The 25,861-nt window shown below is 42.0% G+C and overlaps 1 protein-coding gene across 1 annotated transcript in view; it reads left to right on the top strand.

The window, feature by feature from the left end:
- Window positions 1-25,861, top strand: part of Mdy (diacylglycerol O-acyltransferase) — a 198,487-nt gene that overhangs the window by 32,907 nt on the left and 139,719 nt on the right. Inside the window, exon 3 of the mRNA XM_076792046.1 lies at window positions 12,815-12,906. Coding sequence (XP_076648161.1) covers window positions 12,815-12,906 — 92 coding nt within the window. The remainder of the gene's footprint in view (window positions 1-12,814; window positions 12,907-25,861) is intronic.

Here is a 25,861-nt window from a genome sequence, read left to right as displayed (position 1 = left end):
GAACCGTCGCCGAACAAACCGAGGGGGAAGCCGATTCCATGCGTGACCAGCACTTGGAATTTCCCGACGTATTATTCCTCTCCGGCTTCCAAACTTCCGCAGCAGTTTCTGTCTTACTTTCACGTTATTATTTCGGAACGTATATTATATACGGGCGTTCCGTCTTGGAAGCGGTTCGCTCGATTACGCTGGATCGCTCCTTATCATCCCGGAACGAGACAGACAGGGTGTCCAGAATGGAAACAGACAACTCGCTTAATCTGTCAGCGCTCGGTTCAGCTGAAAGCGCCGCGAGACTCTCATAAAATAATGCTATACAGTCGGCGTGACGTGACAAGCGCACCCCCTGTTTTCACGAGCACTGCAAGTTCGCGCGGTGTCTGACTACGGCAGCTGGTTCTACTCGCTTCGGGCAGCCATTCGATGAATAAGTTAACCGCGCCGTTAATAAAATATTACGGGCGCGTGATCCGTGCTGTGTATTACGGACATTATGGAAATCGGAGTATTTTCGATATAATCAATCGTACGCGAGGGACAAGCCGGATATAAATCGGCTGCACTTCCGTCAGAAAAAATATGATTGTCTTATGCAGGGTTTCACCAAAGCTCTCCTTAAAATCTGGCAAGTAAAATTTGAATTTTGTTGGTCCTATCACCTATACTCATTTTCTTAAACCTACCAAGAGCAATATTTCATCCCTGCGTCCATTAAACAGCTGTAATCCGAATTTCTTTGATAGGAGAACAGATTGAAGTGACATCTGACAATCTCGATGAAATTTTGGTGAGAAATGGTTCGAAATACAATATTTGACAGGTGTTCTTTTGTCGTGCCCTGTTTATATCGAAAGGGTCAAAATTACCTCTAAAAGGGGCGAGAGACATATTCGATCGAATACCGTGAGAATTGCGGAGCCAGAAAAACAACATAAACGGTCAAGCTCTGCGATTTCTGCTGTAATTAAAAGCGCTTCTATACGAACCGAAATAATTCAATTCAATCGCGCACGATATCGTTATAAAAATCCCATAAAAAGTCAAGAAATGCGCGAACGTTAAGGCTTTTGACAGGCGTTCTCTTGACAAGTTCCATTTATGTCGAGAGGGTAAAAATAACCGCTAAATTTAAAATAAATTAAAATAACATAAAGCTAATCTAAAAGCGTTTCTATACGAACCGAAATGAATCGATTCAATCGCGCACGGTATCGTTATAAAAATCCCATAAAGAGTCAAGAAATGTGCGAACGTTAAGGCTTTTGACAGACGTTTTCTTGACAAGTTCCATTTATGTCGAGAGGGTAAAAATAACCGCTAAATTAAAAATAAATTAAAATAACATAAAGCTAATCTAAAAGCGTTTCTATACGAACCGAAATGAATCGATTCAATCGCGCACGATATCGTTATAAAAATCCCATAAAAAGTCAAGAAATGCGCGAACGTTAAGGCTTTTGACAGACGTTTTCTTGACAAGTTCCATTTATGTCGAGAGGGTAAAAATAACCGCTAAATTTAAAATAAATTAAAATAACATAAAGCTAATCTAAAAGCGTTTCTATACGAACCGAAATGAATCGATTCAATCGCGCACGGTATCGTTATAAAAATCCCATAAAGAGTCAAGAAATGTGCGAACGTTAAGGCTTTTGACAGACGTTTTCTTGACAAGTTCCATTTATGTCGAGAGGGTAAAAACAACCGCTAAATTTAAAATTAATTAAAACAACATAAATCTAATCTAAAAGCGTTTCCATACGAACCGAAATGAATCGATTCAATCGCGCACGGTATCGTTATAAAAATCCCATAAAGAGTCAAGAAATGTGCGAACGTTAAGCATTCGATCCGCGTCGAAGGTCGAGGAGTCGGCGTGTTTGCACAGCATCTAAGAAAAGAAATGAAAAACGAGCCCGGTGTTCGGTGGGTTAATGGAAATTCGAACGGGGCCTCGGAACAAATACGGCGACAAGAATTGTAATTTCAAGATCGTCGGAGGGGAGGGGGGGGAGGGGGCTGCAGCATAATTCCGAGAACAGTAAGGTGGGTCGAATCTCACCGTATAACGAGGTGCACGGATCGTGGCCGGCACCGTAAGGGAAGAAGAAACGAATCTCGGGAACAGGACGGGACCAGGGAACGCGATTGGTACGACGATCGAGATTAATCGACGCGGAGAAACGTCGGGCCGAGGGCGCGGGGGTTGAAAGAGACACGCCGGTAAGAAAGTGGGAGGATGGTTCTCCCCCAGCGAGAAGTGAAAAAAAGTAGGAAGAGAGCTCAATTAATCGGACTCTCGGCGAAAGACTCTAGCTCCATCGATAAAAGTCCGTAGAAAGGTTTGGAGACAGAGAGAAAGAGAAGGGAGAGACAGAGGGAGAGAGAGGGAGAGAGAGCGAAAGAGATAGAGAAAAGGGGTGGAAACAGGGTGGTATATCGAAGTTTCCACTCGTCCCTTCCCCCTCCTTGGCCTCTTCTCATCCTTTTTTCGCGGCGTCGTTGGTGGAAACTTTTTGAAAGGTTCACGATCTGGTCATAATTTATGCACTTAAACTAGAACTGTACGAAGCTTCGTGCAATTCTTAATGTGCCGAGTTTACCGAGGGTGGAGATCGTCGGAGGGGGTTGGGAGGGGGGTGGCGAGGTTGCAGACGGTATTCGAGAAACCGAGGCGAGGAATCAAAGACGCTGCGGGTACCAATAAATTGAAAGTATTAAAGTATACTTGAAAACGGGAGCCACGGAATTTCTTGCAGATCCGCTTAAAAACTTTTATAAATCACGGATTAAATCGGAGTAACGATCTCAGGCACGGTACTAAGAAGATTCTCGATGTTTCTGAGGACGTTTTTTCCCCCGGTTCTGCTCGGCTCGATTTCGCCTTTGAACGGCATCGAACGCATTGATCTGGAGACCGGAGACAAAACGCGTAATGAACACGCGTCCGACAACGGGAATACCTTTGGGAGCTACGCGAAGCGTAACCGAAAGGTATCGGTTAGCGATACACAGTTTCGACTCGGTATTTTCGAGATCCCTTCGTCGGAAGCTTGATATTCCTGGGAACGATTACAGCGTCCGGCTTTGGAAATTCCCAGCGATTCGATATCGGGCCGGCACGTCGCGGGGGAGACGGGCCGAATCCATCGTGTCACGTTCATCTCCGCCGTTCTATTTTGCCCCGTGATTTTCGCAAGGATTCACGTCATGCCGAGAAATAAAACTCGTCCACCGTTCATCCGGATTACATCAGCTATAGTCAGGCGAATCCTCGGAACTGCGCCGTTGCTCGGTATTACCGCTCGAAAAATGGCATTAACGTTTTCCGCATCGCGATAGTTTCGTCAGACAGACCGTACAGACATGCCGACAGTGTAGTGCCATCGCATACCCTTCGGTACCAGCGTGTCTCGTATACGAACATGCGATCGAGTCCACTGAACATGCTGAGAATCGCCGATGCTGAATTATTCCATAGGGACGAATCATTTTCCCTTGTTATTTCTTTATCTCACCGGTGGAAGCTCCTGCGTCAAAATTGCGCACCAAAATTTCAATTTCGCACTGAACATCGTTTCGATCGGCACTTGCACGAAATTCTTGGTGCAAATACCGGGTCCACTTTATAGTAAAATTTTACTTGCCGAAATTTCATACATATATTTTTATATATTGATGATGGCTTGAAGCAATAAACCATTTTCAAAATCTAAGCTTACCCGGTTTTCGCACCGGGATCTTCGGTTTCTCGCATTCGCGAGAAGTAGTAGAATTGGCTGGCCATGATCAGACGCGTCAGACGATTCCTGTTTAACAGCCTTTTCTAATTCAATTTTCTCGAAAATTTAATTTCAATTCATTTTTCAAATAATATAACCGTGTGTACGAATGACAAAGCAAAGAATTTGAAAGCGATCCCGTGATTGGCGATAGTAGATTTGGTATGAAAAATTGAACATTGTACGAAAGATAAAGTTATAATCACGCAAAGAAATGGAAATTACTTTCATGGTTTAATTACTGTGATATTTTGAAAATGATATCTAGACAGGATTATAATTCTTTTACTGGCTCCATTCTTGCAAATCGCATCTACTCGTTCTTGCCATGAATGCATAAAACCCGCAATCTGGTCATAATGAAAGTGTTATGAAACTCATAAAACTGCTTTCGCGGAAAACTGTTGCATACAGACAAGAATTGTTTTTATTCTGAAGCCAATCCAATTGTCCTTATTCCAATCCAATTGCTTTTAGTGCGCGATAGTTCCAGTAATAGAGTAGCACCGTCGAAGAGGCGCTTTAAACAATAACAACTTTTGTACCGGGACCGGGATGTGAATCTTGCATGATTTTATAGAGAAAAGTGTACTGAAAATAATGCACTTTGATACAATGCGGAACTATATGGAACTCAAAAGATATCGTTTACCAATGATAAAATACTTTGAAGATTCTCTTTAGTTTAGTAGGCATTGTTATTTCGATAAATTATAAATATTAAATCTTAGTACACAAGATATACTCTCAATATAGACAAATACTGTTCATTTGAAACAAAAATGGACACATAATATTAAATAGATTCTCGAGGATATCAATGAGAAATGAGGTAATTTTTTTGGTGAAAAATAGGATTCATAAAATGTTGGTTTTTAAATGCTTGTTCTAATCACAATTTTTAATAAATCTTGTTAATTTCATCGTTTTCGAATGTCATGGACATTTAAGAATATGATTAACGTAGATATGAGTAAGTTGCTCTTTTATCAAATGAACAGCTAATTCCTCGATCTGGACCACAGTGCGGCGGGACCAAAATCAGATTTGAACCGCGCTCAAATTGGCAAATAAATAAAATGTATAACTTTACAATTCAAGAACAAAATTCGCAATTATTTTTGTAGCGATCCAATAGTGCCGTTAACCAGAGCTTCGTTCGACTCTAAAAACTGATTAATTACCGCGAAATTTACCGCGGTGCCATTCAATTGCGGCGTCCATTTCGCGGGGAAGGCGGAGCGTTTCTTTGCCGATTTTGTAACCAGAGGGCTTCAAAATCGGATTTGAAACCGCGATGGGAGCGGTTCGTAAAAACCGTCAGCCCGTTTCCATTAGAGGGGGACACGAGTCGATTATATTACGAGTCGTCGCGGGTGTGCTTTTGAATCTAATTGAGGATACCGTTGTCCGATGTTTACGGTGAGTTGCGTGCACATTCCGCGAGCACTTTGATCCGATTAACGATACCGCGGAAAGTGATTTAGACTGACAGATTGCGCACGGCGGACCTTTGTGCCCGTTAATCGGATTACGGCAATTACACTATGAACTTGAAATTCCATTAGATAATCGCGCCCGGGCACACCGACAAAATTCAGGTCACCGGATTACACCCCTGAAACGCGCGACTTTAAATCGTATTAATGATCTCGCTGACCGGCCCTTTCCCGTATCACAGGTCACCGATCAATTTTACCTTTGTGCTAGCCGGTGAGCGCGCGTGCCTGCTTTAAGGAGGTCTTCTGGCCTAGAACCTTGAAACAATCGATTTTTCTGGATTTGTTTGTTAAAGCACACATATTCCAAAATATTCTTGCAAAAGGATTTTGCAATTGAATTACATTAATTTAAAGTTAAAATTAAATTAATGATTTTGAAATCACGGATATTTGCAGAATCTAACTGCCACTGTACACAGGGTGTCTCAACACAAGGTAGCTCCCATGGGCATAGGGCGATTCTATTTGCAAAGATAAGTGAAAACGGACGAATAAAATTTCCTCGTTTGACGCTTCGTTCTCGAGAAAATCCAGCTTGAAGTCTCGGTGGCCACTCGTGTTCTAGTATTCGCGAGAAGTGGAATTGGTCGGTCGTGATCAGACGCTGCGCGTCAGAGGGCCCCTAGTTAACAGCACGTGTGGATGCCCGTCTCATATGAGACAAAAATTGGAACGTCTGAAATGAAATTTTTTTATATTCTCAAAGTAGAAGGTATTATTTAAAATGTAGCGTAGAATTTTTTAAAAATTCAATAACCTGTAGAAATGGCAGCAGTTCGAAGACAGCCCATTTTTATATAGCCTCCACTTTCGGATTTTGTCAATGCGTGCCTTCGGTTTAACTATTCATAGAAGGCATATTAGTCCCTTGCACTACTATTTATTTTGTGATTATAATGATTAGAAATTCTTCATCGTTCAGAATTTCATAAAAAAATTGTATGCCTATGTTTTCTCTAAAGGATATACAGTGTGTCCCACGAGTTCTATCCACTTGAATATCTTGGTTATTTCAAACAAAACGAGAAAATGTTACGTACAGAAGTTGTAGGGTTTCAGAAACTACATAATATGGTATAAATAATATTCTTGCAAGTGGAGACGTAGAGAAGATATAGAAGTCAAATATTTCAGCAACGGTAAGTTTTAGGACAAATACACTTTAGTACTTTTATACTCAGAATACGTCAATCTATCGAAATCGAGCATTAAAAATTGGACATTCCATTAAAAAAGACAAAGGTGACCTCCTCCTCCTCTATATCTTCTCTACGCCTCCATTTGAAAAAATATCATTTGTACCATATTATGTAGTTTCTTAAACCCTACAACTTCTGTAAGTAACATTTTCTCGTATTGTTTGAAATAACCAAGATATTCAAGTGGACAGAGCTCGTGGGTCACACTGTATATATCAACTACAACAAAATAGAATTTTATTTCGGTTAAAAGGAAATTAATAACATACATATTTATTAGACTCTGTTTAGAATCTGCATCAGGAGTCTGGCTCGATATTGTAGGGAAAGGGGTTAAACTGAAATTTGTACTGTCATGAGCAGACCGCGGATCTTAATCCAAGATAAAAATTGTTGCCTATTAACACAGCCTATCGCATAGTCTGGTATCTTTTCCGCAATATGAAAGAAAGCTGCTCGCAATCGCTAGTCAATTTTCGATCGGATTTTTGCAAAGACCCGTGGCATTAAAAATGGCTGAAGGTCGTTCGATTATTCCACGACCGTCTTTCCGCCGAGAACGAGGGAGAAGGAAAGATGGAAAATCTCGTGAAGCGCGTTTCACGCCCCATACCATGGGGAAACTAATGTGTGTGCCGGCAGTGGGCGGCTCATTTATAGCGCTCGACCGTTTAAACCATCGAATCACCGAGGCGTGTCGCTCTGAAACGATCGACGCGACAATGGCGGACGCGTTCGACCGCGGCTGCCTGGAACGAGATAAACGTTATCGTCGTCATTTATTAATATTTAACGGCGAACTTTTCGCGGCCGCGTTTTTACGCCGGAACCTTCCATATTGGCGTCATAACTCTTTCAATCTGGAGTTTTCAAGACCCGCACGTCTCCCCCGAGCCCCTCTCCCCATCATGGTTCTCTCGTCAGTGGGGTGGCGACACCCTCACCCGTCTTCCCTATATCAATCTCCGTTCTTCTTCCCCGGAATTGGGGATTTTATCGTGACGCTGTATTAACGAACTTCTGAGGGAAGAACGCCGCGCGGATTTAACGGGCGCGGCCGGATCAAAGCGGCCATTCTCGTCTGCGAAAGAAATTTAATATCGTTCCCACTCGCGCCTTCGACCCGATGAGTTTCGATGCCCACGATAAACCAAACCCCTTTCAGTCCCACCGTCTCCCTCTTCCCCCCCCCCTCGCGATCCAGTCGCTTTTCCGCCGTGCTATCCGGCTTATCTGAAATAAACAGCCACACGAGTCGCCGTGTTTTTGATCGATCCAATAAACCGTCGCTGCTCGCCGGCCCTAAAATACGGGGACCGGCGATTGGAAGTTTTGTTTACAAACCTATTCTTGGGTTCATGGCGCCGCTCGCCGGAAACTGGATCAACCTGCAGGCGAACTTTTTGATTGGATCCGTTCGGGCGACTTAGAGTCAGAGATAGGATCCGCTTCTGCGGCGCAGCGGGCGCCCGAACCTTTCACGATGGACTGTCGTGTTCCGTCGGGTTGACAGTGGATCAAATTTTGTTGATGGCGGGTTTTCGTCGAGCTGTGGATTGATCTATTTGGTAACGAATGTTCGTTAGGTACGCGACCGGCGAAACCGGCCGCGATTCGACGGGAACTTGCAAATCGAGTGACGCATAACTATTGGAAATGGGTTATGATTGAATGTACACGGTACGTAAACTGAAACTGTTCTTTATTATACAGCGCGGGCAGAAGCTCTTTACTGGACGAAATCTTAGGTTTAAATGACTGCAGATGGAAAACTGATGGAACCCTGAAAGGAAACCAAGGCCCCCCTGCATCTCCAGACTGTTTAGGCTTGGCCCCCACAGTCCGACCCTTGACACTAACAAGGGAACATATTCTTCGAAAAATATTTGACACTTGTTTTTTTAATTGGCAACCATCCACTTTGAAGGGGTTAAAACAGTCCTCAAAGTTGGGAGTTAAAACCATATTTTTTGAGATATTTCGAAAATCAGAGGTCGAAGAAATTACATTTTTTTTTCAAATTGTGTGTTTTCTAATGGGAAATGTAGTCGCGCCTGAAAATTTTGACAAAAGTTTTTTGCGGTTTCTCTTATTTATTGTTAGTTCACTTTAATGTAAGCACGGGTGTGTGATCTTTGATCCAAAATAGGGGATATGTGTTTTAGGATTTTTTTCTTTTTGCCATTTAACAATAATTATGCATAACGAAACATAGTCTGACGTGCGGAGGAAGTAATTCTGGCTTGTTTTGTAGAAGTATAAGAATTCAGTATAAACGTTTATAGTGTTTTGAACAAGACCACTAGGTTATATGTCGTTTATTGTTTTATTAGTAGCTAAAGAAGGTGGCGTAGTTAGTAGCGTGACGCGGTGCTATTCACCGGTGTAAATATTGCTTAGACAAAAAACTTTTGTCAACATTTTCTTGCGCGACTACATTTCTCATTAGAAAACATGATTTTAAAAAAATTTAATTTTTTCGACCTCTGGTTTCCCAGATATCTCAAAAAATGTGGTTTTGACCCCCAACTTTAAGGGCTGTTTTCACCCCTTCAAAGTGCGTGGTTGCCGATAAAAAAACACGTGTCAAATATTGTTCGAAGAACCATATCTGACATAAGTTTCATCAAAATCGGTTTGTATCAACTGAATACGTTCCATTGTAAGTATCAAATGGATACTTGGTAGTTTCTATTTAGAAAGGAGATTCTGAGATCTTTGATTCATTTTTGACAACGAAGAATAAGTTCATTGTGCTTGGAGATTATTGATAATCGAGCAATAACGTCGCTCCAGCGCAACGTTGCGTTGGAGCTTTTAAAGAATCCGGGACAGCTGTTGCTGATACGCCGGAATGATTTTTTTTATTGACAGACTTCGCTCTTGTCTGTACACGGCTTTTCGAAACAGCAGCTGCGGCTGATCTTCCGTCAAGGCGTTCAGCCGCTCGTTTTTTCCTTCATCTGTTGCAGAAAGCGAAGATTGGTTCCTTTCAAGGCGTTCTCCACTTTTCGGAAGAGGAAACGCGCACACCTTCTCATTCACCGGATTCGGCGGCTCGTAATTTTTCCCTTACGCGAAAGCGAAAAACCCGGACCGAGAAAAACCGTTTTCGCTTGCGAGGAAAAAATGCCGGATCTGCTGCACGCAATGACAGAAGGATTGGCTGCTGCACTGCTTTGAACGGTGGTAAAAAGCCGAAGAGTATTTCGAAAAAGAGCACCGCGTGTAAAAAGAACTGTGCTTCCCCGACGTAGCTGCTGTGTAAACTCGGCAATTTAAAAGCAAATTAGAGTGCTCGGTTATTCCGTTTCATTCTCGCACAGTCTACAAAAACGGAGAATCATATTATTATCAAAAAGGAACGATCGCGCATAGTGCTTCACGGGTATTCAAAAGCAAATTAGAGTGCTCGATTATTCAGTTTTCTTTGATCACGGTCTACAAAAAACAGCGAGTTTTATGAACGTCGAAAGAAACGGTCAAAGAACATTGCTACGAGGTGTGATAAATCATCCTATGATATTAATTAATGTCACAAGTGAATTTATCCTTCGAGCGTTCCGCCTGCGAAATTTCTAAGTTCCCCGAAAAAAAGCATTCCAAAATTTTTCGCAAACTGCCATAAATCAAAGTCTCCCGGAGACCAGTAGAATTCTATACTTCGCCAGTCGCGTTGTATCGCGCGGGATTAATCCTTCTGCCGTAGACATCGAGTATAGACGCGCAGCGTAGTCGGTTTCACGAAGAATTACTTCATTTCATGACACGTGGGGCCAGCGTGGGTATTGTACGGGATGTCAACCTCGAGATTTAACGCCATTGTTACACGCAGGCTTTATTGTGTAACTGAAACGTTTGATCGAGGGAGCACCGAATTCAGTAATTCATCGGCCCAGGCCATTATTCCCCTTTCAAGTAATAACCAGATTTCTTGCGGATTAAAATCCCTGGCGATTCTGTCGATCGTCGAGTCGGATCGGGTCGAGAGTCTGGCGGTCGTCGAAAGGAATTAGCATGCATTAACCAGGATCCCGGGACGGCCAGGGCAACGAATCGATTTTCAAAGTATTTAACAATTCAATCGGCGAAACTGCACAAAAGATATATATATATACGCAGCCGGCGGTGGCCGGTGATTTACCGGCCGGTAATACAAGGGGATTGCTGTTCCCTTTCGAATCACTTTTTGGCTCGCAACCGCACGGAGTGCACAGTAGCTATCAATTATAAACGTTTGATTTTTCCGACTCGCTCTTCAATTATCGCGGACTGCGTCAACGTGACTGATTGCGTTTGTACCGACAGGAGGAAAAAAAACAGCGCACAGAGAGACAAAAAGTGTGTGGGTGTGTGAGTGTGTGGGAGAGAGAGATAGATAGAGAGAGAGAGAGGGTTAACACGAGGTCGGAAAGCGAGGGGGAGGAAGAAAAAGGGATGAAACGAGCCGACGATTGCGTCCCAATAAATATCCTTCCCTTCGTGTCGAACCGCGCCCACTTCAAATACTTTAATTACTTCACCTATAAGCCTCGTTTATCATCGTTAGTCGACGCGTTGGACTCGAAGCCATTAGTGTCGGTTACCCGACCATTCTTTTTTTTTCCTTCGTTCCACCGATGTAGTTCGTTTGTCTTCGGTGGACGCTGCTCGTGTGCAACAAACGTGTGCCCGATGGCTCCGATTGATACGGTGCTGCACGATCAATTCATCTACACAGAACCAAAATCTGTCGCGGTGTACAGTAAATTCTCGATATATGTCAATAACACGGGTTTTGCCAGCGTCGTGTATTGTCCAGGAGACATACCCGAGCCGTGTTATGTTTACACTTCTCGGCGTCCGAGGCCTCTCGAGCTTCGTGGCCCTTCACCGGGTATACCCAGCGGTAGTGGGGATACTTCCGCGACGTTTATCATCCAGGTCTTGGCGACATATATAGTCACTGTATAGTTGCCGGCGGCGCTGAAAAGTTACCCCTTGCCTTCGCGGACCTGCAGTGCTGCGTCAGGCGAGATATACTGATATACTGATTTCATATTTCCACATAATTCCTCCGTTCACACAGCCAAAATGGTTGAAACGTTCTCTGCAAAAATGAATATTGGCTAGCTAGATCTCCGGGTGTTAACATTATTGAAAATATCTGGGGAATAGTTCATAATTTCTAACTCTCTTTCTACTACATGAAATTGAACAAATTAACTCTTTGCGGTCGAGAACTATTTCAACCATATTTCTCGCTGGGCTGCATAAATTTTTTTATAAAACGAAATTATTTGATAAAAAGTTAAGTGAAAATCTACTGCTGCAAAAACGATTGCGCTGCATGTACTGACATCGAATACTGCATGCAATTAATATGAGAGGGGAAGCGCAAAATATAACGGTTAATGTAATTTGTGTTGCGTGCTGACTTGCAAATATTCGTTAGTATTGCAGCAATTCAAATTTTATAAACGGTTGTACAGAAAATATATATTATAAAGGTCTGTTTGCTAGCGTCATTCAGGTATCTGCCTGCCAGCGAAATTATTTTATATGAACGATTGGGTGGGTTAAGTAGAATCGGTTGGTTATGACCAGACGCGTCAGCCTATTCCAATCGAACAGCACGCGTGTAACCACAGAATATAAACATTCAATTTCCAATCGAATTGAGCACGATGCAACATGGTCGACCGAACGTTAACCATTAAGATCGATGGTGAAAGAACAACACAGCTCGTTCGACAGTGACCAGCTGAGGACACATCTTCTTCGAATTAAAATCGTGCAGGGGCCAGCGGCCGACGAACTACCTCTCGAGGTGGATCAAAGGAATGCATGAGCCGTCGTCGAAACTGGGGATATTGTTTATTCATGTATCCGCAAAATAACTGTATAGGGATCGCGTACAGAGATATTTGTCTCCGTCCGCCGTGCTCGTTTGCATGTCACAGAGGGAGGGGGACGGGGGGGGGGGGGGAGGTTTAGGCCGGGGCGACGTTTATTATTTGCCCGTAGAACAAAGGGATCAAAGGGGGCCCTGTGACTTTTTATTTGGCTCCCCTTTGCTTCTTCGTTCCTTGTGCTTTTTTCTAGGGCTCCGGGCGAAGAGTATCGCGTCGAAGACAGACGGTAATAACGACGCCTTTGCCCTTCGACCCGTGTTGCAGCGTAGCCACTCGCTTAACGTGACTTCGGCGATAAAGCCTCCGGGAATGAGACACGTGGGGACGAGCAAAGGGCGTGGGAGGGACGGGATATACTGGTGCGATAATAACGGATGGAGTGTCCTTTTTCGTTCAAAGTGTTTACAAGCATCTTTTTTCTTTTCGTTTTGCCGTAGATACGGGATAAGGGTGGATCCCTGGCAATGGTTCCTCTTCCTCAGTGGCAAGTACGACGACGACGAACGCCCGTCGATCCTGCTCATCATCTGTAAGTCTATCGATTTTTCACTCTTTAAGCGACACCACTATACTCCGGCTGCATACGCAGATTCGCGTCTCAAAGGTCAGACAGTACCTGGGAACAGATAAAATATCATTTGAAGGGTTTTCGTGCAAGATGGAGCTATATGCCAAAACAGTATTTCAATAAGCAAAGAAAAAGAATTTGTACTATCAAATTTAATTGAAACACTTATTTTTCTGTCATTAACGTTTTAACGCTTCACTGTCCAAGAAACGTATAAAAATCTGTACAGTGACCCCATCGACTAGAACCAACAGAATGAACATTTAAAAAGGTTCAGAATATCAGAATGGCAGAATAGAATCGATTATTCTATCCAGACGTACCAACCACAGCGCAGTAATAATTCCCTTAAAATTACAAAAATTCCTCGTACAAAAATGTACGTTCTACATCGAGGATTAGCACAGTAATTTTATTTCGCGAGACGATGTAGCACATATGCGGGCGACGGAGCTGTCAGCCTGTTAATGCGGAACGCTGTCTCTTTCTTGATCATTTAGCCCGCGCGTTTTCCGCGCGAGTCCGCGAGATGGAAAAATATAACGTGAAAGTTAACACGTCCTGCAAAGCTAATATGTGCGAAGAACGAGGGGGTGGAGAGGGGGGGGGGGAGAAAAGTTACTAATTTAAATGTAAAAGTAATTAGCGGCATGACAGGCCGCGCTTCGCAATAACCGAGGAGACGAAAGGGTTGACCCTTTCGAGGCTGTGAGCGGTTCGCGACGACCGCCGCGCGGCGCTCTGTTACGTGTTAAATTTCAAAGATACTCATAATTTTCCAAGGCGTATTTAACGTGGGTCGCGTCCATTGTAACATGAAAGTTCAAAGACACCGCGGGGCTCGTAGATAACCGAGCCCGACCCGGGTACGTCCGGCTGAATTCAAATTTATCACTGAGCTCGCGAACCCTCTAAAGCGTCGTTTAAGCTCGACTTTAAAGGCTCGAAATTTAGCACCCCGGAGTTGCGCCCCGCGTAAATTTCAACGGTCTATCTATCCTTTTGGCTAGACGGGGAAACCACTCTCCGAGTATTGTCCTTTTACTGCTGCGCGATGCATTCGGCTATCCCCGTGGTTTCATCTAGGATCACGTGTCCGCGGTGTACAGTGTTTATTCTATACAGGGTGTTCGACTACAGGTGGGAGAAAATTTAAAGGGTGGTTCTCCAACACAATATAAAATGAAAATGAAGAATAAAAAAATTGCGATTTCGGCTTAATTTTTTAGTTATCATCAATTAAAGTTCCTCCTAAAATGCGGCAACCCGGTCAACAGAGGTGTACGTTGCGTACGTCATAGAGGCGCGCGACAGTCACGCATCAAGTGACAGATACTCGCGCGTGCCTTGCAAGAAGTCTTCCAAGACTGATTGGGTTATTCCACACGGATTTTCGGGTCTAGCCGAATTATTGGCTAAAGTGTGTGACGTCGATAGGGATACGGTTATAGTGGAGCGGTGAAGATCGAGGATAGCAACGAGGTGAACATCGCGGCGAAATCAAACCAATGTAATCAAATGCAACTTTATATAGTGGAGCGGTGACGAGAGCGGTGAGCATGGCGGCGTATAATAACGGTGCACATAGAAACAAAAATGTTTGTTTCTGATAGCGGAGATAATCGCGGTTCGGAGGCATTCGGATGTACCATGTCACTTGATTTATTAATTAGTTTAATTTTTAAAAATCGTCCTTTATGGGATCGAAAGGACAAAAATCTTCACAATAGATACGTGCTGGATAAACTATGGAAAGAAGTAGCAAAAGAAATGAAATTTACAAGTAATTATAACATATATATATATATATATATATATATATATATATATATATATAGAAGATAAATCATTATATTTTTGTTTTTTTTTGTTTTGCATTATGCAAAATGCAATTGCTTTATTCGATTGTATGGTTTTAGCAGATACTTTAATATCGGATAATAAAAAGTGGTAAAAAGCGGGTTCTTCAAAAAAGGAACAAATCTCACCTTTTCTGCATTTCCTTGCAAGTTTAACCTTGAATGACCTTGAGTCATAGGTCATTGGACTTATCTTCAAACGCACTATCTGATGGTGAATAAAAAAACATATCATTCCATTTAAAAAAAGAAAGTTGACCTTCACCTCACCTTGAAGTGTCCACTGTAACGCTTTATAACTTCCACCCTGTATGTCCGTGGCGAAACCCGTGTTTTGGACATATATCGAGTAAACACTGTATTTCCCCTGCATTTCATTACTGTTTCTTGAGTCTTCATTTTATCGGTAATGAATTCAATTATTGTGCCAACGCTATTCAGAAAGTAGGTACCGTCGTTGACAGCTTAAATTACAACTGAAAATTCGTTTAATAATACATCCTATTAATTCCGACGAAAATAGTCGAAAATATCGTGGAAAAATAAATTATTCTGTATTAAAAATGGTTCAGGTTTTAATGACCACAGGCAGATTGTAAAGAAAAATTATTCCCATCGTACATGATTGAAACATGCTAACCGACATGATTCTGGAGCAGCAAAAAAAAAAAATCCTGGGGAAGAGCATATGAACTCTAATTCTCAACAAACTGGAGATTTGTTTCTCGCAGATGTTCCATTAATTGTTTCTCCATAGAGATTTCTATGAAGCTTCTGCTTCATCGGGGCCGTGAAATATCTGGCGCAAAGTAACTACCCTAGTCATCCAACCGTAGCCAATGAACCAACAAAGTTTCCGGCAATAATTTATTAGAGCCCCGTAGATCGTCATTAGTTTGCACAACAATCGAGCGCGGAATTCGCTCCCGTCGGTCGATTCACTCGATTAGGGGTGCAACGGTTCCAAACACACTGTAAAACGAGCGAGGGTGGCAGGGAGAGAAGAGAAAGAGAGAGAAGAGGGAGAGAGACTTTCGCCGAAACTCTAGCTTGTAGCTGATACAACAAGTAGCTCTGCAAGGTGACCCAGTAGAAACTGTCCTCGGCAAGTTGCGCCTCGAATTTCCCCGATACTCGTCAACTCTGGTTGCTAATTATCCCAGTGATTAGGTACTGAAATTAATTTCTTCGCGGCAACTTTCTTCCTCTGCGCGTTGACAAAGAACCTCTGCTCCCGATTCTGTGGCTCGATGCCTCGGCTACACACTGTGAACGCTGTTTAAACGCTCGTTGCGCACCTGCGCAAGTCAACTTGCACGCGTGGTCGTGTGCAGCGCGCAAACAGGATGCAACAAAATTGGTTTCTGCTGTCAGAGGCCAATCTACACATCTGCATTGGTGGAAAATTGCATTGCGGAACATTGCTTGGAATTTTTCGTAGCATTGCAAATTCACTTTTCTTTGAGTGCACGCGTTTTATTGGATGAGGGGTGGAGAAATTCGAAAGGGTTTGCTGTGGAACCCACAGCTGCACAACTAAATTCAGAACAATGCAACAGCAGCTGCATAAATCCTATACAGGGTGTCCCATTTGAAGTTTCGCACACAATTATTTCCCAAGATACACTTGTAACACTTTCGTCTTCCAAGGTCATTCAAGGTCATTCAGTGCCGTTCAAACTTTAGCTTAGCTAGGCGGCACGTCCACCTAGAGAAGATTTGTCACCATCATAAGATATCTTTATAGAGTAAGTTTTATATGAAACATATTTTACAACGAACTATGGTTTGCGAAATGATGGCATGCGAAACTTCAAATGTGACAGACTGTTGTTACCTTACACGAACAACATAATCAAATTTCTGTTAGAACTTCAATCCTATCCTTCACAACTAGCCTGCAGATCTTTATGCAACATAAAAATTATCTACCTCGATAGCAACAAACTGAAGTAAAACGGAAATCAATTTCGTTTCTTAAAAAGTAAAGTAGGATTTTAATAGATCGAAATTAATATTATTAGTTCTTCTAAATTAATTTAATGTCTTTACCGTTGTGTATTTTTCCTTCTCATTTTCGTCGTTAAACGCATAAAATCCGCAGTCTACTTTCCTTTTCTTGCCAAACGGGCTGGCTAGAAGCAAAGATAAATGCGCCATTAATATTCCTCGTTGGGAACAATTTTGCAGGATTTTTTTCTAAAGAACTCCAGACCCAAAGGGGTAGATTCACCGTTGAAATCAGAGACCATCACTTTTGCTGCAGACTGTGCAAGCTCTCACAGGTAGGGGCGCGCTGGTTGCGAAGTGCTAGACGGGGCTACTAGGTGGGGGTGGTGTCGGGGGTGGGCAGGTTGCATTATTTACACATGAGGGAAGGTAATGCTCATAGGGAAGTACGGTTAATAGCTCTCATATTTTAGAATCTTCGCCGTGCCGGCCCTTCTTTCCTTACTGCATGGCCTTAACTTCCACCGCCCTCGGACCCACCCTCTCTTTTTAACACCCTCACTGGTTGGAGCGAGAATGCAACCCTCTAGCCAGTGTGCCTCGTGCCCGTGGCTCTCCCGTAATAATTTTCATGGCGGCTGCTACGGCACGGCCGCCGAGATTGCTTTTTAAACGGCTCTCCTGCAGGATCTCACGGCCTTCGCGGCTCGCTGTTCCGCGATTAGGGGATTAATTATTTCGTGGACGCCATGAAGCGCGAATCAGCCCGTTTAACGGCTGCCCCCACGATTTATCCGACCTCCGACCCCGTTGATTAGCCTAACACTCTCGCTCGGACGTACCGTTCTACTCCTCTTCCTTCTTCTTCTTCTTCGTCTTCATCTGTGTTTTACGTTGTATTGAAGTTATGAGGACAGTATTGGATCGCAATGAGGTTATTAAAGTATACATGTAAAGAAATTATATGTCGCGACTATCATAGCGTAGTTCTATACCCTCGGTTTAGTGGAAGTTGATGTAAGAAAGATGTCGCAAAGTTAATCCTTATTATTCACCCTAGAATTTCAAGGTCAAAAAGTCAATTTTTTTCAGTGCATCGCATTCTGCTCGTCGCAAGGATAGAAGCTGCAAAAGGGACCATAGGTGAAAACTCAATCGTTCTCTTAAAAAATTATGGTAAAATTTTTCATTATCAAACTGATTTTATTTATACTGTATTTTTATTCCTCGGTCAGATAGAGTTTATGCAGCATACTATTGGTGAAGCCGATGGAAATCATTACTTGGCACGGGAAATGTATCGAAAATGTAGTGTAAATAAAATAAATTTGATCTTTGACCTTAGAATCCATGGTGAAGGTTAATTTTACGGCACCTTTCTTACATCAATTTTCACCAAGCCGAGGTTGTAAAATCACGGTATGTTGGTCGTGAAATATGATTTCTTTACATACGTAGGTACTTTACGCGTACACAACCACTCAAAAGTATCCCGACACTCCGTGGTGGATTCGTCGATCAATCTCGTATTTAATTTTAGTGTAGTATTGGTAAGCTCCACATACGTTACTTTTTATTTAAAACGTTAGATATTTCATAAGAAACTAATAAAAATCCATTTTAGTCATTATTTTAGGCACTGAAATAACTGTTCTGCAATGATAATACATATTTCGCAAGTGTCCGGTCACTTTTGAGCGGTAGTGTACATAGGTTACAGTAGCGTGGTTTTGTCGGATTTTTAATTAAATACTCTGTTATTTCGGTATGATTCTCCCTCTCTATTTTTCATTTAATTAACTCTCGAGTGGAAACTCGTCTGGCCCATCGACGAATTGTCACTGTCACCCGTCCGCCCGCTTCGATTTAATGTCCCGAAAATGTTTGGTTGATTCGAAATAATGACGCGACTATACTACCCTCTCTCTCCCCCTCCCCCTCCCAAATTCATAGCCTCGCAGGTATCTATTTTTCACGAGGACCCGGCGAAACGTTAATTGCACTTTTTCGCAACCGCCGGCCGATGCAATTTCGCTGTACCCGCCGCACGCGAATTGATGTCGAGAGTCTCATCGAGTTAGGGATGCGTTATGACACCATTGTTGAAGTTTCATCCCGCGGCTCGACCGCTCCACCTCACCGAGCCCGCCCCTGTACTTTTATATTTATTTCGCCCAGGCTTTATACTTCGCGTTTCGCGTGCCTTTGAAATCATAAATTAGCTTCTACGGCGACTTTGTTAGCTCCGTCTTTCAACGTTATACCTCGGAGAACAAATCGTTTTTTGGTACTGTCTCGATTGTTTTGAGGAGAACACTTCAGAACACATTGTTCCTTCGTCGTTCAGTTTGTGTTCAGACCAGGGAAGTGGTTCCAAATTATAACGGGTATGAGTTTTTAATAACTTTTTTTTATTCAGAGTTGCATTTATTGTTGTTCTTTTATCAGTAGATTTTGGATCTTTGTTGAAATTTTTAGACCTTATCTTTTGATAATTAAAATTAATTAGTAATTTGAGGATTGTGCCTGACATTTATGTTCTTTTGTTGGTGGACTCTGGGTCTTTGAGCAAATTGAAATTTTTCGACCCTAACTTTTGACAATTAGAATTAACTAGTAATTTACGGATTGTACTTGACTATTAGTAAGCTACGGAATTTATGAAACCCCTGTTTTGTATCATAGTATCGTTCGAAAAGATTTTTAAAGCATAGTAAGGATAGGATGCAAAAGGTAATAGGGTAAGGGGCGCGCAATTACTGTGGGGGTACCAATTACTGTGCTTATATTAATTATACTTATTTTTAAAGCATAATAAGTATTAAAAAAGATATATAACATATGTATTAACCAATTTTAATGAAAAGAATTTAATGTCTCTTTTTTAATATTCATTATACTTTAAAAATCAGTACAATTATTATATGCACAGAAATCGCGTCCCTTATCCTAGGGTGTTTCAAATTAGAGCGTACCAGTGATTTATAAAAATTGTTATGTTGTCCTTTCGTTTAGGAATGCCTGTACTATCGTTTCAAGTACAAGTACAAACAAAATTTTAAAATACACGAAGGTTTACTAAAAATAACGAGATGCCGTTTAATATGAAAAAGTTGTTATCTTTTGTCATTAATTTGTAAATAAGAACAGCATTCGGTCCCACATTTCGACGGACGAGACTGTGAAACTTCTTGGCGAAAAAGCCAAAGGGAAACAAACAGACTTTCACCCTTGCCTTTCTCCCGTCGGAAACGCTACTCCTTCGGCGCCTATACTGAAGCGTCCGTTTGGTGGTTTTGTGGAAGTTTCGGTGCGGCAAGTTCCGCGGAACTTAAAGTAAACTGTAACTCAATGCCGACGGTTTTGTAGTGACGCAACGAGTCAAGAGTAAATGAGAAAGCGTGCAACAAGCTGTCTGCTTATGAACTGTTATGACACCTCTTCTCGGGAGCTGTGTCGTAGAAAATTCTGCCCGCAGCTGTAACGTCTTCAACCATTTTATGAATTAAAAGCCAACTGGGAAAAGTATATCAGGGATGATTCCAATTTGATCGTACAACTGGAAAAGAAGTAAATCTAGTGGTAAAAAGAAATAATTTCTAGATTCATCAAATATGCAACATTATATTGCACTGACGTGTCTGATCATAATCTATATATCCTACTTCTCGTATACGACGTTTTCTCTTTAAAACAAATTTATTATATATTTTTAATTTACTTCTTTATGTAAAATCATTTTTGACTGTATCGTTGATAGATATGCAAAATAAAAATTGTCCAAGTGAACGTAAAATCCGCAGTTTATTTATTAACTGGCAGGGTTATTTAAATATAATTCTTCGTTGCAAAAATAATTTTGAATGGATGAAAGTTTGCGACGCGAAAGAAATACGTGGAAAAGGCCGTGGCGGTTGAAATTAAACCGGAAGACACGGTAAATGAACAATAGACAAATTGATGTTTGAAATCAATAATTCTCGCCAGTGTTCGATCCATTCGGCGGCTGCACGGTTAACCTACATTCGCGATGGAGCGGCGTTATCGAGTGCATTCGGCGTGGGTGAGCCTGGTGCGCGCGCGTGAGAAATCCAAGTAATTATCACCGATATCGGGCCACTTCGAGCAGATTTTTACGGTAACAGGGGAAAATTAATGCCGTCGATGCTCCCGCGGCACCGAATACGGGTCATTGAAATTTATTTTCGTCGGTCGGAGGCGAAATCCGCCGCTCGAACCGCGGAAAGCTCCATTACCCCGGCAAAAGTTATTGCCATTCAACGGAAATTTTCGACCCTTTTTCCAACCCCTCTCTGACTTTTCAAGTTGAACCCTTTTGCCCCCCAGCGACGTGCGAACTCGATCCGAAACCGGAGGTATTGTTTTCAATCGAATCGCGAATTAATCGCAACTCGTCAGGATCTATATAATCTCTCTTTCTTTTTCTCTTTTTCTCTCTCGACAGAAGTCGGGTGAAAAAAATTTGGAAAAAATGCTAAAAACGGTCGGGCTATCTGGGCGTTATCCCGCGCGGACCAATGATCCTAACTTTTCTATCTCCAAACGGCGTTCGTAATTGATGCGGATATTAAAATTTTCGAGCCCCGCGCGAAGTGGTCGGAACAAAAGGTCATAATGAAGCCATGATGAAAAGGGACAGCGAAAAAACCGCAAGGCCAATATTGGTGGACCGAACCCGCCATTTCTGCAGCTGATTTTACTTCCTGCCGGGCGATGAATGGCCTCCGAGCTCGGTGGTCAGCGTATTTCACACGTACAGGCTGATCAAAAATATATGTCCTCTAGATTGCTTCTCCAGATTGTCTTGTCTCTTTCATTTGTGCAGTCATAAATAACTAACGCAAGACGGAGGTAGAACACACTGACCCTACGCTACACATACACTCCGTTTCGCATTGCAGCTTATGACTGCACGAGCACGAGGGATGACAAAACCTTTAGACTGACTTCTGATGGCCACGTTAGGGTGCGGAACATTTAATGAAGGAGCCTGCAATTTTTAGATATTTATGTTTCCAGGGATCAGGTAATTTACATTTTAAACGATCACTTTATCGTTCTGAGCATTTGTGAATCTCCATTTATACAGGGTGTTTCAAGCGAAACTACATGAAAAAACAAATCGAAAAGAAGGAGTAACATTTTTTTGTTTGACTCCCCACTTTCGAGAAAAGCGAGTTTGAAGACCAATTCGCATGCGCTAGTGTTTGCAGTAAGTAGAATAGGTCGGTTGTGATCAGACTCATTCAAATATTAATATCCTCGAAATCATGGCGTCAAATGAAAAGAATGTACTGAGTATTTTCGACTTATTTTCTGATGTAGATTAGATAAAATGTTTTTTTTTCGGCGGAAGAGGCGCGTAAGAATAGTGTAGGAAGGTTAACAAAAATGTGCGAACGGAAAGCATTTCAACTTTTTTGAAAACACTCGCGTTTAACATATAAAAGAACCAGTTTACCGTGCTTTTCAAACATGATTCGAGCGTGACTTCCGGGAAATCGTTTTACCCCGTTTTGCCGTCCAGTCAGTTACAGATCAAAAGGTGAATTGTTCCGCGACGTTAATTGAATACGCAAGCGTTCGGTAATAACTTTTTAAAACAATACGCGGTCCGTTCTCGGACGTTTTCAATCACGAGAACGTTCGCGGAACGGTATAAAATATCGTAGAACGGAACAGTACGGTGCGTCCTCGAACGTTAATCCTTTAGTACTTCTAACGAGAACACACAAGCAGCAGCGATAGCTCACGTTTCGACGCAATCGGATGTAGCTGACTATCCGACACGAAATTAACAAGTGTTCCTGATAAGCGTGGCATTTAGTTGAATACATCCAGCACGATAGGCATTAAATCGGCCCCCGCAGATGGCAGATGCGTGAAAGGCTTTCCGCCAGCGCAATCTCGCATTTAATTCGATTATTATAGCCCGCCTCACGCATACGCGATGGATTAAGTAATTCATACTCGGATTCGCGGTACCTTCGTTACCTACACCTCCATCCATTCCCATACGTTCTGGAGCCACACGTGAAAATCCGCCCCAGGGGCTGAACCGTTGGTGAAAGTGCCCCGGAGCCTGTTCAGCGTTGCCAAAAAAGGGTCGGGGACACTTTAAACTTAAATGAGCTTTAATTTCGTGTGTTGCCCCACTACCTTTCATCTCCCGAAGAAATTAACGCCCGGCGGACTTCGCCCGTAAAATATTTCAACCCTTAGAAATTATTGCACAAAAGGTCGCCTTCATAATTTACATGATCGTATATTTTTTATACAGACTACTTGCGAAATCATGGAGCAACAATTCAACCTGCAATTTGTATTTTGCGATTTTTTTTTAATTATGTGCCCCCACTTTGAAAAATCTGAAAAAACTATATGCTAACAACTATAAAGAGATGCTAAACCGTAAAAATATATACTTAGTATCTCATAACTTCTACAAGAAATAGGCTTTTCAAAACTTTTATTTTTTAAAATTCGGTTTCGAAACTAAAAATTCATAGATGTGCATTCTAGTATCTAAAATATGTTTGATTTTTTTCAGAATTTTCGATTGAAGAGGATAAGAGTAATTACGGAAAAACCTGATTTTCTTTGTCACCCCGTTATTACCCCCCACGTCGACATATAGGATTGAGAATTGGCACAAAGTATTTTTTTTTTTTTGGATAAGCTATCGAGTGGCTTATTGCAAACTCAATTTGGTTTGGGGACACTTTCGGCCTCCTTATCCGAGGTGTTCGGAGAATCGCGAACGGATAATCGAGTACTGTATGCAAAAATGGGTGAATTTTCACCCCGAGGAACGTACGAGGGTTAAAAGAAATTGAAGAGTGTTTGATATTCCGGGAACAGCATAGTTCGCGATTCTCACGAGTTGATTGCGAGGTAAGCGACTCGGGGAGAGCATCTTGCGAAGAGAAAAGGATGGCGGAAGAATTGGAAGCGGCGGGGAAAGAGCGAGAAAGATGGAGATAGGTAGCCGCGTGTAATGTAATGATTACATTGCGCTCAATTTCCATAATTCCACGTAAAGGAGAAGTCGGCCCGTAGTTTCTGCCACGCGAGAGCCCATCGAAAGTTTCATGTCTGCGGGTGCGTTGCGTGTCTTCAAAGCTCCCCCATCGTTTCTATGGTGTTAGCATGCGTTTAATAGCGCCGGTAAAGCACGGCTCTGTATTACACGTATGTACGTCTTTGGTTGTAGCTATGCGGCAAAGGGAAGCCTTAATTAGTACTCATAATTATTCGTAATTAGCACTCGGCCGGGGTCCCCACGCGGTTTACGCGGTGCTCGCGAAGCTCTTCCGGTTTGACGGTGACGCCGTCACCTGCAATGGGAAAAACGAAAGCGGCGAGGAGCAGAAGCAGAAGGGAGAAATCGTTTCCCCCTCGCCTCTCCACTCGTATCTCGAGTTCCGTCAAGCACTTACGGTTACTTGCGAAAGTATTTGGGCATGGACGGAAACTTCAAGGTGCCTTCGCGGCACCGCGCCGCGCCGGGAACTACCATGAAGCGGCCCGAGTTCATCATTTCTACCTCGCTGATCCCCACAATTGACAGCGCTACGCACTGAAACTCGCTAATTTGCCGTGTCTACATTTGCATTTTTGTAAACGGAGTTGGAGAAATTGTATTTCTATTTTGAGGAGAAAGGAAACTGTCATCCTTTTTAATGTCAGTTCTATTTTGCTGACAGCTAATCTCAATTTCCCCTTTTTTTCAATTTAGAAATGGCAATGTGACATATTAGTCAATTGAAATTTTATTTCGGTGACTTCCATCCTCGAATAACGTCAATTTTATATAGGAAGCTTCCGGCATTAATACTCGTCAATTTTTAGAGCCTAGGTTTTGCTTCTTTTAGACGGAGTTAAAGATATTCGAGTGAAAGGCATTTCTACTTTGAGAAGAAAGAAAACTGTCATCCTGTTTAATGTCAGTTCTATTCTGCTGACAGCTAACCTCAATTTCCCCTTTTTTCTATTTAGAAATGGTAATCAATGGTAGTCAATTGCTATTTTACTTCGGTGACTCCATCCTCGAATAACATCATCGATTTTGTACAGGACGTGTCTGCCACTAAAACTCTTCAATTTGTAGTGACCAAACGTGTTCCTTAGCAAGTTTAATGAAATTGGGATTAAATGAACTTTAAACGAAGAAAGACGTTTCATTCATTCTTTCTTCTGCTCTGCTGACTTCTATCCACAATTTTTATCTTCGATTTTATACAGGTAGCATCCAGTAATAAAATTCACCGATTAAATGGACTTTCGTATCGAAATGAAAGGATACTGAAATCCTATTTACTTTCAACTTCGCCTTGTTGATTTCTGCTTTTAATTAATACCACTAACTGGGAGCACCGAGTACTGGAGCTGACTAGTTTATAATTCTTACATTGCGGGTTTTTAGTCGAGTGGAATTTAATCTTTCTCAGCTTCGAAACGGAAAGACACGAACACTATATTAAATTCGACTACCGACCTCTAACTTTCGAATTTTTAAGATTTTTATAACGTGCGTTTATGCATCTTTTAAAATACAACATTCCCTCAAATGAATAAATTCATTGTCACTGCTTGTCCTTCGCCACCGACACAATCCTTTATCCAAATTTTTGAAAGTTAAAATTCTTGGTACGACATGTTACTGGACGCAAGAAATATTCGTTTCTCAATTTCGCTTACACCTTTATCATAAAATAATTAGTCAAACTCGTAACGAACACTTTAAACCTATTATTATGCCTTTCTTTTACAACAAAATAAAATTCTGTTGTAATCGAAGGTATACAGGAAATATATGACTCCTCTTCCGTGAAATTATTAACGCTTTGAAATTTTTTAAAACAACGCGGGTAAACAACAGGAAAAATGGAAAAATGTTGTATGCACGAATAATCAGTTTGTTGAGAACTGCTATGGTCTAATTACGGAACTTTGCAAGACAACATCTTTGGGAATTTTTTGAAACAAAACGGGTAGACAGACAACTATGAAACTTTGTGGAAGTGTTTATCAGTCTGTGTAAAATGTGAAGAAAATTTTTGTATGCCATTTCTGTGTCCCAGAAC

This window comes from Halictus rubicundus, chromosome 1 (assembly GCF_050948215.1).
Source record: "Halictus rubicundus isolate RS-2024b chromosome 1, iyHalRubi1_principal, whole genome shotgun sequence".
NCBI classification, from domain to species: Eukaryota; Metazoa; Arthropoda; class Insecta; order Hymenoptera; family Halictidae; genus Halictus; species Halictus rubicundus.
The sequence above is the reverse complement of the archived record's forward strand: the minus strand, read 5'-3'. Positions and strand labels throughout refer to the sequence as shown.